The sequence below is a fragment of the Bombus huntii genome, chromosome 7, assembly GCF_024542735.1.
Source record: "Bombus huntii isolate Logan2020A chromosome 7, iyBomHunt1.1, whole genome shotgun sequence".
NCBI classification, from domain to species: domain Eukaryota; kingdom Metazoa; phylum Arthropoda; class Insecta; order Hymenoptera; family Apidae; genus Bombus; species Bombus huntii.
This window is the reverse complement of record NC_066244.1, coordinates 7063902-7078016: the sequence shown is the minus strand read 5'-3', so window position 1 is coordinate 7078016 and position 14115 is coordinate 7063902. Positions and strand designations below refer to the sequence as shown.

The 14115-nt window shown below is 29.4% G+C and overlaps 3 protein-coding genes across 6 annotated transcripts; 2 read left to right on the top strand and 1 right to left on the bottom strand.

The window, feature by feature from the left end:
* Positions 1-116: 116 nt before the first annotated feature.
* LOC126867999 (ATP-binding cassette sub-family C member 10) lies at positions 117-6892 on the bottom strand. 3 transcript variants are annotated; one of them, XM_050623116.1, is made up of 17 exons: positions 6742-6892; positions 6315-6464; positions 5487-6242; positions 5026-5283; positions 4676-4949; positions 4375-4598; positions 4054-4291; positions 3695-3963; positions 3383-3613; positions 3109-3320; positions 2181-3036; positions 1879-2105; positions 1307-1813; positions 1052-1243; positions 726-969; positions 509-648; positions 117-445 (listed from the first exon to the last, which is right to left on the bottom strand). In XM_050623116.1, the coding sequence occupies exons 2-17, from the start codon at positions 6453-6455 to the stop codon at positions 328-330; spliced, it is 4887 nt and encodes a 1628-aa protein (XP_050479073.1). In that variant the 5' UTR covers positions 6456-6464; positions 6742-6892; the 3' UTR covers positions 117-327. The 3 variants fall into 3 exon arrangements, with proteins under 3 accessions (XP_050479073.1, XP_050479074.1, XP_050479075.1); XM_050623117.1 differs by lacking the exon at positions 6742-6892 and adding an exon at positions 6536-6734; XM_050623118.1 differs by lacking the exon at positions 6742-6892 and adding an exon at positions 6557-6734.
* On the top strand, positions 6867-8420 carry LOC126868000 (coiled-coil domain-containing protein 97). The gene is made up of 3 exons (XM_050623119.1): positions 6867-7965; positions 8052-8214; positions 8291-8420. Exons 1-3 carry the CDS (start codon positions 7091-7093, stop codon positions 8354-8356), a joined length of 1104 nt encoding a protein of 367 aa, XP_050479076.1. The 5' UTR covers positions 6867-7090; the 3' UTR covers positions 8357-8420.
* Positions 8421-8753: 333 nt separating this feature from the next.
* On the top strand, positions 8754-13109 carry LOC126868061 (vacuolar protein sorting-associated protein 35). Of its 2 annotated transcripts, none has more exons than XM_050623224.1 (12): positions 8754-8910; positions 9508-9706; positions 9788-9911; positions 10019-10214; positions 10281-10475; positions 10550-10633; positions 10707-10943; positions 11167-11315; positions 11382-11868; positions 11940-12359; positions 12514-12657; positions 12725-13109. In XM_050623224.1, the coding sequence occupies exons 1-12, from the start codon at positions 8788-8790 to the stop codon at positions 12902-12904; spliced, it is 2538 nt and encodes an 845-aa protein (XP_050479181.1). In that variant the 5' UTR covers positions 8754-8787; the 3' UTR covers positions 12905-13109. The 2 variants fall into 2 exon arrangements, with proteins under 2 accessions (XP_050479181.1, XP_050479179.1); XM_050623222.1 differs by having other exon boundaries at positions 8771-8910; positions 9487-9706.
* The last annotated feature ends 1006 nt before the right edge of the window (positions 13110-14115 follow it).

The window sequence follows — 14115 nt, the reverse complement described above, 5'->3', positions numbered from 1 at the left end:
AGTCTGACTTAGTACAAATATCTTAAGTATAAAACAATAAAAAATCAAATATTTGTCTTGTATCGTAATCTCCTAATACGTTTACTAAATTAGCACATTATTTATATTCTTATAGATTATATTCGTACGAAAATAATTACGATTTATTTAATAATTATGATAGGACAAAATACAAATTTCTTACCGATGATGTACAAGGTGCGTTATGCTATATGCAGTAAAAATAACTAATACCATGTCACATTATAAGACTACGTACTTGTAAAAAGTTCGTTGCGTAAGAAAAAATAAATATATTTGGATGAAACATATCTAGTCTTAGAACGTTCATTCCTTATCAGAAAATTCTTGGCTTACTAAATGATAGAAATGGGAATTAACATTTTGAATCAATAAATTCGGTTCTTCAAATTCTAAAACTTCGCCATCTCCCATTACAAGAACTCTAAAATAAAAAAAGATACGTATCAAACATACACGTTTAGAGTAAACTGTAAAACTAACATACCTATCACAGTACATGATCGTCCTTATCCTATGCGCTATAGTGAGTACTGTAGCGGTCTGGAAGGAAGACTTTATTGTCGCTTGAATAAACTTGTCTGTTTCTTGATCAACGTTTGCCGTAGCTTCATCGATACAGACGATCTATAAGAATAGATTAATAATTAAAAATTATATAAAATAAATTATCTTGTATTTCCAATTTAAAAACTTGATAATACCTTAGCGTTATGTAAAATTGCTCTGACTAAACACAACAATTGCCTTTGTCCTGCACTAAAATTGTTACCACTTTCATTTAAAGTAGCACCAAGACCCCCTAAACGATGTACCAACGAATGAATTTTGCATTTCTCGAGAGCTTTATATATTTGTAAATCTGGATATTGATTTAGCGGATCAAGATTTTCTCGTATCGTACCCGAAAATAAAAATGGATTTTGAGGTATGATAGCTAATCGAGATCTGAAATGATTTAAACTCTTACTTGTCTATACTGATAAATTAATCATTTCTTAAATTGGGTAACTAGTTTGACGCAACTTACCTTATTGCATTTAGTTGTAAGGTTCGTATGTTCACGTTATCGATCAATATGCTCCCGGAAGTTACTTCCGTCAATCTAAATAATGAAGCAAACAGGGAACTTTTACCAGCACCTGTACGACCAACAATTCCAATTTTTTCTGCTGGCCTCGTGACAAATGATATGCCATTCAATGATGGCACTAAATGCTCTCTGCATGGTTTAAACATCGATTATAATACTGAATAATAGCATTTAATTAGTTGTGTTAATTACCTATATTTTAAAACGACGTTCCTAAATTCAATTACACCCTGACTCGGCCAAGCATATGGTGGATTTTCTCCTTTCGCAGTTTCTACTGGAACATTCTCTAAATACTGTTTTACACGTTCAACCGCGATCATTTCCCTCTCCGTTTCAACAAATGCGTTTACTACGCCAGATAGCAGCCCAGTCACGGACAATGTGTAAGTAATAATAAGACCTATTAAACCAGGGTCCGCAATGTCATATTGATGTTGTAAAACTGCTATATTGCTCACTCCTGCTAAAAGTGCTACTCCAATGAGTTGTAATCTTAATGCAAGCCACTGGCTTACTGCAAACGACGCAAACTGCGCTTTTTGACTGATTTCTAACAAGAGTTCGTTTGCTTGTTTGAAGCGAGATACCATGCGAAAAGCTCTAATGGTAGATAGTCCATGTAGAGTTTCATTAAAATGTGCATATAATGGTGAAAGTGCGGCACTAGATAAACGCTTCAATTCTCTCGATGTTAATCTAAAAATTTTAATAAAATAACATGTGATTCGAGACACATTCGCGTAATGTTTCAAGCAACACACCTATAATGATTTTGAATCCAATGATAAACCGGTATTAATGGCGCCAGTATCAAAAGTATCCACGGTATTCCATAGGCTATGACAATAACTGTTGCAATCAATCCAAATAGCTGAGCGAATAATATATTAGCGATGAAAGGAAGACTATCATCGACTGTATATGTGTCGGACGAAAACCTATTTAGAATTCTTCCAAATGGTTGAATATCAAAAAATACAGCTTTAGCCTAAGGAAATATCCTATGTTATTCGGGCTATATATTTTAGCATGATATTAGGTATTTTTTATGAAGCTTACATACCCGTACTACAACCTTTAAAAGTTGTTTGTGTATAGAAATTGCTGCTTGAATTCCACCATATGCAAACATAAATGCTCTCATTAATGTGAATAATGTATTAAATACAGCTAATAGCGAATATACCGTTAAATAATAATTAGTGCTTATATTATAATTGTCAAAGACATGATTTAATCGTAAAGTTGGTGAGCTGTCTGTGATATTAGTTACACTTTTGTTACTGTGAGTAACCCAATAAGAAAGCCATAAATCCGTGACGTTTTTGGAACTTTGCATTAGGAACATAGAGAGCATTATTGAAATTGCTAAATAATATCCTATTGCTTTTATGTAACAATTATATACACCAAGTTGAACTTTGCCTTTTTCTTTATATTCTTCATCAAGCAAGGGATCCTTTTTGTTTTTATCAGTTTGATTTAGTTCTCTTGGTAAATCATTTATGGATATGCTGTCTAAGTCTGGCTCTATAGACTCTGAAGATAATAAGTAATCTTCTATATCAGGTAACATGTCACTTGGTTTACCCTGATTAATGATTCTGCCTTTTGACATTTCTATTACTAAATTTGCATACATTAAATATCGAGTTTGATGAGTACATAACAATCTTGTTTTGTTATTCAGTAAACCCATAATAACACGTTTAAATATATAACTAGCAACTTTTGGATCTAAAGTCGCCAAAACATCGTCTAATAAATAAATATCTTTATCCGCATAAACAGCACGTGCCAAAGAAATTCTTGTCTTTTGACCTCCACTTAACGTGTTTCCTGCCTCACCAATAGGTGTTAGATCTTTCTTAGGCAAGGAATTTAAATCAGCACTGAGAGCACATGCTTTCAAAATATTCCTGTTATAAATAATTTACTTAAATTACGAATACTGCAATATTTTTTCTCAAATACAATTCATCAATACTTACTTATATTTATTGTAATCATATGATTTCCCAAAAAGAATGTTGTCTCGAATTGTACCACGTTGCAACCACGGATTTTGTTTTACATACGCAAAACCGTTTTCGATGTCATTTACTGCTATCGTACCACGGACTTTAATAATTTCACCTAAAATACCATCTAAAAGTAGTGATTTTCCGCTACCTACTTCTCCTATAATACCAATTAAGTGTCCCTAGAACAAAGTACACAATTCATAAAATTTAATTCAATTAAAATAGATTGCAATGTTATTACCTTTGGAACAGTAATATTAATGTCATGTAGACTAAAAATAGCATCATCTTCAAAGGTAACAATCTTTCTAGACTCTGAACTACCAGATGGGCTTGTGACATCTTTAGGAGTAGTAAGACCATTTTGTTCTATATTTTGATCTGTGTTTATGCTAAACATTGTATCCTGAAGCACTAAATCTATTCCAGGCGGTGGTTTTGAATAATATGATGACATATCCGCATCTGGTAACTATATTAAGTTGAACTTAATTAATATTTTTTAATCAATTTTAAGCCTATAAAACGCAACTAAACTGCAACCTTAACTCACATCTAACATTTTCTGAATTCTCTTAAGCGATACCCAAGCTTCTGTAAGACCATTCAAAACCCATGGAAATGCATTTAGTGGAGCTATTAACATGTTCAATAATGCCATACTAGTAAATACTGTCTTTGCATCAAGTTCATGTCCAAGGAGTACATACGTAGCAAATGTTAATATAGATATCAATACAGGTGTTGTAGCCCAAAAGTAAACACATAAAGCATCTAGATATTTTCTACCCCGTAAATATTTAATCTCATTTTCACGCAATTCTGTATAAAAAAAACGAAAACATAAAATATCATGTACGAAGATGAGAGAATGATAAAAAAACAAATTCGTATTTCTGAAGATTCACTAACTTGATATATTGCGCAAAAAATGGTCTTCCCACACATTTAATTTAATCGTAGTTATTCCACGTAATGTTTCTCCTACAAGTCTCACCCTTTGATCTTTACATTCCATTAATTTCGTGCTATATTTTCCAATTTGAGTTGCTATCGCTTTATTTATAGGTATAAGTATTATTGCAAAAGCAATTCCAGCTAAGAATGAAACTCCTATTAGCTTGTATAGAAGATATAATGTTACAATTAACTGAAAAACATATAAATATAGAAGTATATTAAGTGCTCATAAATCGATTTTTAATAGAGCTATAGAATAAAATAAGAAATTACTTGTAATGGTATACTCCAAAATGCATGAAAACTTGCACAACTGTTAACAAGTCTATCACTATCCGTACTCATAAAATTAGCAATTTCACCAAAATTAAATTGCTGCTTCAATTGGATATTTGAAGAGTGCAAAATCTTTCTATATAACAAAGTTACAACTGTACAACGAATTTTTAAACCAACTACCGACATCCAGAAGGTGAAATGAGTATTACAAAATGCTCCTAAAATAAGAAAATCGTTAGGGCCTCCAGCAAACATATTCCTTATTCAAGGATTAGTCAGTTTTATGAATACCTACCTATTAAAGCACTTATAAATATTAATGATGCATATAGGTATCCATATAAGATAGGTTCATTTTTGTCTTCAATAAAACCGATTAATTTGCTCAGTATTAATGGTCCCATAAATGAAGTAGAGTCAGTGATAAATTTTAATATTCCAACAGAATAAAACTCCCAACCAAAGCATTTATGCAATAAGTTAAACAAGGTCATTTTGTTTGTAACTGTTTGAACATGTGCTTCTGATATTGACTCAAAATTTTCTACTTGATTAGTTATATCATTTGGCTACAATGTATTTATAAATGTAAAAGTAACTATTTTGGTCATTAACATAGTTGAAAAAGTATAATATTACATTTACCATATTTTGTAGATGCTTGTCGATCTTTTGATTAATTGTATTAGTGCTGATATATTCCGGTAAATCAAATAAATCATCTGAATGATTTAATAAACCATGAATACCCTTTTCCATTAATGAATTTACCCAATAAAATATAAGTTTGGAAGATGTGGTTGCATCCTCCATAGCAGTCCCAAGATAAATTGGGTCCTGCCCTTCGGGAAATCTTACATAAGAAGAATTAGGAGTACTCAATAGTGCAGTTTGTTCTCCTATCTATAAACATATTTCTCATTGATTTGTGATATCTATATTTACTTAATAATCCATGATTTTAGATATCATAGTCAATTTGGTAACAGCACATACATTTAGTAGCAGATGTCTGAAATCTCTTACACTGATAAGCAAACAAAAAACACTAATCACTGATAATATGAACCACTATATTTGGAAATAAACAACTTATAATAACTTACTTCATTAAATTGAGATGATCTCATATCTTGTAAATTACTATGACTGGGTATCAATGTTATAGCATAAAGTATTAATAGAGTGACGACACTGATACTAAATCCCAATGACAAATTTGGTAGAACATCATTTTGAGGATTGTACTTGATATGACTTCTTAACAGCAATGTAGAAATAACAATCAATAAAAATATTAATGCCCGAAGTGAAACTGGGCCACGTGGATTAAAATTCCTTCCTCTTCTTAAGCTTGTTATGAAACAAAGATGAACAACCCATGCTAATCCTTCAGTACCCGCCACAAGGTAGTCAATAGGTTTAGCTGATGTAACTTTATCTTTGACTGCAGTTAATATTAGACCATATTCTTGTGTGTTAGAAATAACAGAAGATTCAGTGATATTCTGAATGCTGTTCTTTGGGAAAAGAATTGATTTTGCAAAATCAATAGTACGATTCCATTCATCTTGCATATGATGTAATATACTTGAATCCTCCAAAGATACATCTGGCTTTTTAGTTGATGTCATAATATATTCTTGTATCTGATCATTACTAGATAATACATGCTTTGGTGGAGCAAGAACAGTATTACTAAGAATAATATATGCTCTAAGTATAGGAAGAATTATAAGGCACACTGTAATTATAAGTCTCAACTTTATAACATAATTAGAGCCAAAATGACGAATAGGATATATGTTTCTTTTTCCACAGTGATAAGCAGAAATTATAGCGATACAGATTAAAACTGGAATCTAAAAAGTATTTTAAAAGATATTATAATATGTATGATTTATGCACATGAAACATCAGTGTCAATGAATTACCTGGAGACAAAGTTGTTGAAAGCAAATATCAAGATCATGGGTATCTGGATTTAAAGGCTTAATGCCTCCACTGTATCCACATAATTCTGTCCAATTCCATTTCCATGTTTCTTCATCATCATCAGTTAACCACCTATCCATATTTAAAATCTACAAATAAGTTCAAACTAAAAAATGCACCTTTGTAAAACAAAGTATATTACAGAAGAATCAATGCCTACTTATGTAGACACAATATCTACTTTGTAATAAGTTGTGGAAGTATGAAATTCCTATTGCACATAATTAACAACTAAGCACTTATTATTTTGTAAAATTTCTTATCTGTTATTTCAAATACCAATTTGTTTGCAAACATTGTTTGAAATAATAATTAAGAGACAACCTACAATAACATAACAGATTTGCCATATTATAATGTACTTACTGATGAAATATGTATTTGAGTTTATAAACTAATATATATATATATGTATCTTAATATTTATTATATATATCGTGGTACATCATATTTCGAATTATACAGTCTCATATCAAAGCAAACTTGTAGGTTAGGTTTTTGATGACAGCCAGTGTCGATGACGTATATGATATGGATTGTATAAAAAACATACATTAAATTAAAAATAAAAACAAAAGCATTATTTTAAAAATGATTTACGTCGCCAGTAAATGTAGAATTACAATATATGAGATGTAATACAAATCAATAAATTAATCGTACTGATTGAATTATGTTAAAATTGTGGTTATCAAATAAAACAGTGTGATTAAACATGAATAAGCAAGAAGATACACAAAATAATGCCCCGGATATGACTGTAGATTACAAAAATAACGAAAATGATTCTCAACGAACTTCTTTAAATGAAGTGGATAAAAATTTAAAAGAGGAACTGTTGCATCATATAGCAAAAAGTAAGGCAATTTTTAAGAGTCAACAAAAAGATGATCCAGATTTAACTTTTAAAGAAAAGCTAATAATTGCACGTAATATTCTTAAAAAAAGTTACTGTTTATTCTTGTCCAAATTTGGTCATTATATGAAAAAAGAACACTTAAAGTTTTTCGAAAACTGTAAAGATGAAGATTATGAAGTCGCTTATCATTGTAATAGATTACAAAGATATTTCAACAACTCAAAAAGACAAACAGATGTTAGAAATAGAAGATACCAGGCCTTAAAAACATTAATAGAAAAAGGGGAATACTTTAGTGAAACTGAAATGATGAAAAGAAATCCATTGTTATACGAACATTTAATTGGACAATATATGACTGAGGAACAAAAGAAACTTAGGGATAATATAGATACTAAAAATATTACTTTTGTGAATTTATTAATGGAAAATATTGAACGGGATAATTTAAAAATGAAACAAAAATTACAAGAGGAAGAAGAACAAAATGTAATAGAGGAAAATGATACAGATGAAGAACAAGAGGATATATATGATTCAAAGGATAATGAAGAAAAAACTACATATTGGGGTAAAACATCCAGCTTAGAGAATGAAATAGAACATAAAAATGAAGCAGTAAAAAAGCCACATTGCATTTCAAAATCTGAAAAGCAAGTATTAAAACAAGAATTTGTGACAAATATGTACCAAAGCTTTTTGGATGGGAAAGATTTAGATTTTGATTACAGGTATTTATAAGTATAATATTTAATTTCATAATGGGATTTTAGTTTATTGTTTGTACATTATAAATATATTTTTTATATCTTTCCAGCACTGTTGATGACAATGAAGCATATGACAACATAGATATAAGAACACAAGATGAAGAAGATAAATATTTTGATTCAGAATCACCTGAAACTATAGGTCCAACTGAAGATACAAATGAAACTGAGACTGAGGATGAACTGGATATTTATATGAAATCATTGAAGGTTAATTGATATTTCACAGTTTATGATCAGTTCATATTAAAAGTTCTGATTCATAAAAAGATTGTTTATTCAATAGGAGCAGGTTGCTACAGATAGGCTCCCCTTGGATAATCTCGTATATGATGAATACTCTCAGATGTAATCTTGTACATGTACAATAATTTACATGCAATATTTATAAATAAAAAAGTATAAAATCTATAAAAGTATGAACATTTATTTACTCCTTCAATCAATGATATCATAAGCACATTATCTACTAAATAAAATAATTAAGATCTTGATAAATATTCAATTTAGTAGAGGAAAATTATAAAATCAATATTTATGATTAAATATCATGAATTATTAAGAGAAACCTTTTTTATAGTTCAATATAAATAGAAATAATTTTATCTATTATAACAACAAATATTATATATATATATATATATATATATATATATATATATATATATATATATATATATGTATAATATATACAAATATTAGTCTTTGTATATCAGTACATCTAATTCGAAGTACATATTTGTAATTACTGCAAAGTACATATCTGTAGGAATATATATTTCTATGTCCATGATAATTACATATACTAGTATATATATACAGTTCATATGGAGCGTGTCACTTTCAGCGGTGGGTGTTTCAAGTGCGGGAAATAAGTGTAGAGTTTTTTTTAAGAAAAAGAAAATGGTAAGCATAAATTTAAACTTAAAAAGCATGTTAAATCCTTGCTTATGGAAACAGTCCATTATATGCCAATCGAATTCAAACGAAAATATAAGAAATTATCCTTAGCAAAATTATTTTAGTGTCATGAAGGTTAACTGTCGTCAAAATTTCGTTGTTTATATTGAACATTTCAGTGAATGTTTAAGGTCCGTCTGACATTTTTTAATCTTTTATTAAGTGCGATAGAAAAGTCATTTTAATAATACATTTTCTTTTATTTAATAATATTTTGCTAAAATTATAACCTCTAACTTTAATCAAACATTGTATCAAAAATAATAAAACTTGAAACCTGCATCAAGAATATTTTAATTATAGTACATTTTTATTATAAATGCATTGTAAAATCAGAGGATTATTTGCTTGTTGCATAATTTATGTAATTCTTTCGTTTTATAAATATTAATGGGTTAGTTTTATAGATATAATATAGTAGATTAGTTCCTCCTTGCTTCTTTTCTATCATAGAAGCATAAAATGGTGCATGCTTGCATTGAGTGGCTTACCTAGCATGGTACTACCTGGTGTTCCTGGTAGGTATCTTTATTTTTCTCGCAGCCAATGACACCTGCTATAACGGGAGTAGAAGAGCAAGAAAAACTACTTGAAGATGCAATTGGTGTGGTTAAAGTACAAGCTTTTCAAATGAAACACTGTTTGGACAAATCCAAATTGATGGATGCATTAAAACATGCAGCTACAATGTTAGGAGAACTTCGAACATCTCTTTTAAGTCCAAAAAGTTACTATGAATTATGTATCCTTATTAATTTTAAATAACTAATTACTTTTAATAATAAGATAACAACAATATATTTTTCTTTACATTTAATGTTAGATATGGCTATTACTGATGAACTAAGACATTTAGAACTTTATTTGTTAGATGAATTTCAGAAAGGGAGAAAAGTTACAGATTTATATGAATTAGTGCAATATGTTGGAAATATTGTACCCAGACTGTAAGTTTATTATAGAAGTATCATGCCAGTATACATTATGCACATTAAGTTTGCATAGTTAATATGCTATTAATCATGATATCCTGATAATATATATATTCTTATAGGTATCTACTTATCACTGTTGGATTAGTATATATCAAAACAACACCTGGATTAAAAAGAGACTTATTAAGAGATTTGGTAGAAATGTGTAGAGGAGTTCAGCATCCTTTAAGGGGTCTCTTTTTAAGGAATTACCTACTACAGTGCACTCGTAACATTTTACCAGATGTTGCTGAAGAAGATGATGAAGATGGAAGTGTATGTATAAAAGCAAATTATACAAATTATGCAATTATGCAAAAGCAAATAATTATTCTTTCTTAGGTCCGTGACAGTATAGACTTTGTCTTGATGAATTTCGCTGAAATGAATAAATTATGGGTACGCATGCAACATCAAGGTCATACTAGAGATAGAGAAAGAAGGGAAAGAGAAAGAGAAGAACTTAGAATATTAGTGGGAACTAATCTTGTACGACTTAGCCAGTTGGAATCAGTTACTTTAGAGAAATACAAAAAGGTTGATCTTAAATACATTTAATTTGTTGAAGTATTAAAAAGCGTTTGTTATTGGCTAACAATAATGGTTTTTAGCGTGTTTTACCAGGCATTCTAGAACAAGTAGTCAGTTGCAGAGATGCAATTGCTCAAGAATATCTTATGGAGTGCATAATACAAGTAATTAAAATAACGAAAAATGTTTGAAGTAACAGTGTAGTATAATTAATAATATATCCATATTTTTATTTAGGTTTTTCCTGATGAATTTCATCTACAAACTTTAAATGCATTTTTAAAATCTTGCGCTGAGTTGCAGAATGGTGTAAATGTAAAAAATATAATTATTTCGTTAATAGACCGTCTTGCAGCATTTAGTCAAAGATCAGATGGTGTGGGAGGACCAGGAAGTCCTAATCAAGTGCCAGGAATTCCACAGGATGTAAAACTTTTTGATGTTTTCAGTGATCAGATAGCTATAATTATACAGGTAAATATAATTTGTGAAATAGAAGGATGTATAGTATTAACTAAATTTTACTGAATTTATAATTTCTGTGATGATGAAGTACTACATAGATTTGATATTAATGTGATCACTTACCAATATATAAGTTATCCTTACTCACTTAGTTTAAGTCTGAGAATTATTTTTAGTAATAATTACTGAATTAATAATCTTTTTTATCGTTAAAATTAGTTATCATTTGCAGACTAGACAAGATATGCCCCCAGAGGACATAGTTTCTCTTCAAGTAGCCCTCATTAATTTAGCACATAAGTGTTACCCTGATAGAGTAAACTATGTGGATAAAGTTTTGTTAACAACTGTTCAAATATTCCAAAAGCAGAATGTAGATAAGTATGTATAATACAATAGAATTAAGTTTTTAAACGTAATTATGTAACGAATTTAATAAATTTTCAGGCTTGAGTATAATAGTGCTGTATCAAGAGAATTAGTGAGACTAATGAAAATTCCAATAGATAACTATAAAAACATCTTAACTGTTTTGAAGCTTGAGCATTTTGCTCCATTACTAGATTACTTTGACTATGAAGGCAGAAAGTTATTAGCTATTTATATAATAACAAACATTTTAGAAAATGAGACTTTAATACCAACTCAAGAACAAGTAGATGCAGTTCTTTCTATGGTATCTCCATTGGTACAAGACCAACCAGATCAACCCAATATAGAAGAAGATCCTGAAGACTTTGCAGAAGAACAGGGTCTTCTTGGTAGATTAATACATCATTTTAAGTCTGAGACAGCTGATCAACAATATATGATATTAAGCGCAGCCAGAAAACATTTTAGTGCTGGTGGAAATAAGAGAATAAAATATACTCTACCACCAATTGTATTTCAAGCTTACCAACTTGCTTTCACATATAAGGGATTAAAGGATCAAGTTAATAAATTACTAACTTACTTGCTGTAACATTTAGATTAGACGATTAACTTAATTTTCTGTTTTTGTAGGATGAAATGTGGCAGAAAAAATGTCAAAAAATCTTTCAATTCTGTCATGCAACTATTACAGCTTTAATGAAGGCAGAACTGGCCGAACTGCCATTGAGATTATTTCTTCAGGGTGCAATAGCAATAGGAGAAATTCGTTTCGATAATTTTGAGATGGTTGCTTATGAATTTATGAGTCAAGCATTTTCAATATATGAAGATGAAATAAGTGATTCTAAGGCGCAGTTAGCAGCTATTACATTGATCATTGCTACATTTGAGCAAATGAGTTGTTTTTGTGAAGAAAATGCAGAACCAATACGCAATCAATGTGTTTTATATGCTAGCAAATTATTAAGAAAACCAGATCAATGTAGAGGAATTGCTATTTGCTCTCATATATTCTGGTCTGGAAAATCATTAGCAACTGGTGGAAAAGAGGTGAGTGTTATATATATATATATATATATATATATATATATATATATATATATATATATTCTTAGTAATATGTAAATATGATTATACATGTGTAGCATTTAATAGTATTATTAAAAAATATAATCAAATAAATATAATTGCGCAATTATTTTAGATGCAAAATAAATCTAGGGTATTAGAATGTTTAAGAAAAGGTATCAAAATTGCAAATCAGTGCATGGATACTTCAGTTCAAGTACAATTGTATGTAGAACTATTAAATCATTACATTTATTTCTATGAGAAAGACAATACTACGGTAAGAATTACTGATGTTCTTGAGAGCTTTTATTAATGTATATATCTTAATAGCTATTTATTTTCAGTTCACTGTTGATATTGTAAATCAAGTGATCGCAAAGATTAAAGAAGAACTCCCCAACCTAGAAGTTAGTGAAGAAACAGAACAAATTCAAAAACATTTAGCTAATACATTAGAACATTTAAGGAATAGAATGGAATCTCCAGAAACGGATGGTCTATCGTATCAAGGACTTGTTCTTTAATGTAACTATTGTATGCGATAATTTTGTACATAAAGCATCTACCAATTATTTTACGAAATGAATATAAATTCTAAAGATAAACGCTTACTAGGTATAGATCACCACAATTTAAACCACATCAGTTTGCTTACAAAAATTGTTAATAATGTATCGCAATTCATTTGTTGACTCATGAAATATAATCTGTATATTTGTTTTAACAAAATGTTGTCAAATTGAACTATTTTTATTACCTCACTGGCATAATGAACAATACTTTTTACAAATGTTAAATCAATGATTTTTATCAAAAGATAGATTAGTGACATACACACACATATTTCTGTTTTATGAATACAATAGAACAATATTTTTTTACATCTATTGATTTAATCGTCTTAATAGAATAGTTCTAATAGAATAGACGTGACTTGCGATGCTTTTTCGCGATCCACGTCTTGGAGGTCACTTGATCCCGTTACCATTTTCGCGTCACATGCGATGTTACCGATACAGTATAATACCAGTTAAAATTAAAACTAGAACCATGTATGAAATTCTAAATAAAATATATGCAGAACACGATATCCCATAATCGACAACGAAGTATAGAATTTTATATTTTTACAATATTTGAAAAAGCATGACACATTATCAAAATAATAAAATACTGTACACACATTACGTATATTACACATGTATATTACACATAGTTAGACGATTCGTTTAATTAGTTTCAAATAAAATTGTAGTCTCATACGCATGAAACATAAAAATGTAAATTTTTTAATCTTTTCTATTTTCATTTTTATATTCTTAAATAAGTTATTAATTATATGTATATTATCAAGTATAGATAGTCTGATTCAGAAACTCGCAATACAATTTATCGATAACCCAAACAGATAGATTACGGCCAGTGGAAAGAGTAAAAGATCAACGAAAGGAACAAAAAGATCACCAAAAGCTTGCTTCTGCGGATAAATATATATCAATCAAGTACATCGATCTGTCCAAACTAAGGCTTAAAATTAACATTGTGACCCGATTTAAAAGTAAGACTTAAGACTAAGATTTAAGACTAAAATAAATAATAACTTCCTCGTTACCCCTTGTTATACAATAATGAGGTTTAAAATTAACTTAATCTAGATCTTACAACTGAAACCTACTTAAAAGTAAAGCTGAACTAAAGATAGATACCTGTAGATACTAAAGATAGATATTAGATA

What these genes read in the sequence shown, in the direction of transcription:
- LOC126867999 (XM_050623116.1), bottom strand. Translation starts at nt 6,455, where the DNA reads ATGGATAGGTGGTTAACTGATGATGATGAAGAAACATGGAAATGGAAT. An exon ending in TTTTAAAGGTTGTAGTACGG is followed by an intron (nt 2,106 to 2,180) that starts GTATGTAAGCTT and finishes ATATTTCCTTAG; the next exon opens with GCTAAAGCTGTATTTTTTGA. An exon ending in TTACAACTAAATGCAATAAG is followed by an intron (nt 970 to 1,051) that starts GTAAGTTGCGTC and finishes AAATCATTTCAG; the next exon opens with ATCTCGATTAGCTATCATAC.
- LOC126868000 (XM_050623119.1), top strand. Translation starts at nt 7,091, where the DNA reads ATGAATAAGCAAGAAGATACACAAAATAATGCCCCGGATATGACTGTA. An exon ending in GATTTAGATTTTGATTACAG is followed by an intron (nt 7,966 to 8,051) that starts GTATTTATAAGT and finishes ATATCTTTCCAG; the next exon opens with CACTGTTGATGACAATGAAG. An exon ending in TTTATATGAAATCATTGAAG is followed by an intron (nt 8,215 to 8,290) that starts GTTAATTGATAT and finishes TTTATTCAATAG; the next exon opens with GAGCAGGTTGCTACAGATAG.
- LOC126868061 (XM_050623222.1), top strand. Translation starts at nt 8,788, where the DNA reads ATGTCCATGATAATTACATATACTAGTATATATATACAGTTCATATGG. An exon ending in TAGCAACTGGTGGAAAAGAG is followed by an intron (nt 12,360 to 12,513) that starts GTGAGTGTTATA and finishes CAATTATTTTAG; the next exon opens with ATGCAAAATAAATCTAGGGT. An exon ending in ATGAGAAAGACAATACTACG is followed by an intron (nt 12,658 to 12,724) that starts GTAAGAATTACT and finishes ATTTATTTTCAG; the next exon opens with TTCACTGTTGATATTGTAAA.